The 1185-nt window shown below is 41.7% G+C and overlaps 1 protein-coding gene across 1 annotated transcript in view; it reads right to left on the bottom strand.

Moving 5' to 3' along the window:
• The window catches only part of LOC103745092 (transmembrane protease serine 7), a 40807-nt gene that overhangs the window by 23463 nt on the left and 16159 nt on the right, over nucleotides 1–1185 (bottom strand). The window contains exon 6 of the mRNA XM_008846985.2: nucleotides 257–485. Within this exon, the coding sequence (XP_008845207.2) occupies nucleotides 257–485 (229 nt within the window). The remainder of the gene's footprint in view (nucleotides 1–256; nucleotides 486–1185) is intronic.

Below are 1185 nucleotides of genomic sequence, written 5' to 3'. Positions count from 1 at the left end.
TGCACAGGTATTTTGTATGTATTTCCTGAAGCCATTGTAGTTTGGATTTTAAGAGTCTTGTGAGCTATAAGTGAAAAATAAACATGGAATCTGAAAGACACTGGCCACAGTACTAAAATATTACAGGTACTATATAGAGCATGGTCAGTCTATGAGTCCAAGAGTTCATTCAAAAATTTTTAAAAAGACAAAGCAGAGGAATTGTAGAGTAGAGATCGTGAAAACTCTTTTCACGAGAGAGCCTGCATAATAATACCTGTACAGAATGGTGCTCCCGATTGGCAAGAGGGCGTCGTAAACAGTCAGGGAGTCAGTGATACAGTTGTCAGCTTCGAGCTGGATGGACTCAATTGAAAGACGAATCAGATAGCCCACTACTGCCACCAGCTTGAAGTGACACATTAGCCGCCCTGAAGTTGCAGAAATTTCCAGAGGGTAGCGGAGGGTCAGATGATCTGCATAGAAGTACTGAGAGCAACCTTTGTCTGTGGAGAAAGGACTTTCCTTGTTCTTTCTTTTAAAGAATGACTTCTCTAGAACTCTCCAGAAGAGGAGTGAGTAATGAGCAAAGGTGGTGACATGGAGGACAACTGTTCTCCTTTCCAGTCCATGCTCATCTTTGGTCACAGAACATATCACTGAGACATCGTTCCTACTCTGCCTATTGTGTAGTTAGGGTTAAATTCACTTCTGGTTCCACAAGTAGGAGCATGACCAGGCTGGCCAGTCAAGGAAGTGTTTTCAGGAATGGGCACGTCAATCTGAATAATGACATTAGCTTCTGAACGTCTACAAAAACTTTCAGGAAATATGTGTGCAGGAGTTTTCAGTGTGATTGAGAAAACGATAAGCCATAAGCTTTAATTTGCTACCACAATGGAAGAACACAGTCGAAAACAAAGCTTTAACACAGTAGGTAGAGATGCAGAGTCCTGGTGATATTTCATTTTAGAGCCTGACACCAACCATGCCTGAAGCCAACATATTCCTTATGTGTCCCAGTCATTTAATATATAAGCCAGTCAAGTTTCTTTTGTGCTAAAGTAGTTTTGATATAGTGCTGTCCATTGCAACAAAAACATTAACGGACATTAGAAAAAGAAAACTGCTTAATCCCAGCACTTGGGAGGCAGAGGCAGGCAGATCTCTGTGAGTTCAAGGCCAGCCTGGACTACATAGTGAGTT

Source organism: Nannospalax galili, unplaced genomic scaffold, assembly GCF_000622305.1.
Source record: "Nannospalax galili isolate Female #2095 unplaced genomic scaffold, S.galili_v1.0 scaffold743, whole genome shotgun sequence".
Lineage (NCBI taxonomy): Eukaryota > Metazoa > Chordata > Mammalia > Rodentia > Spalacidae > Nannospalax > Nannospalax galili.
Note: the sequence above shows the minus strand (reverse complement) of the source record. Positions and strands in the feature narration are given on the sequence as shown.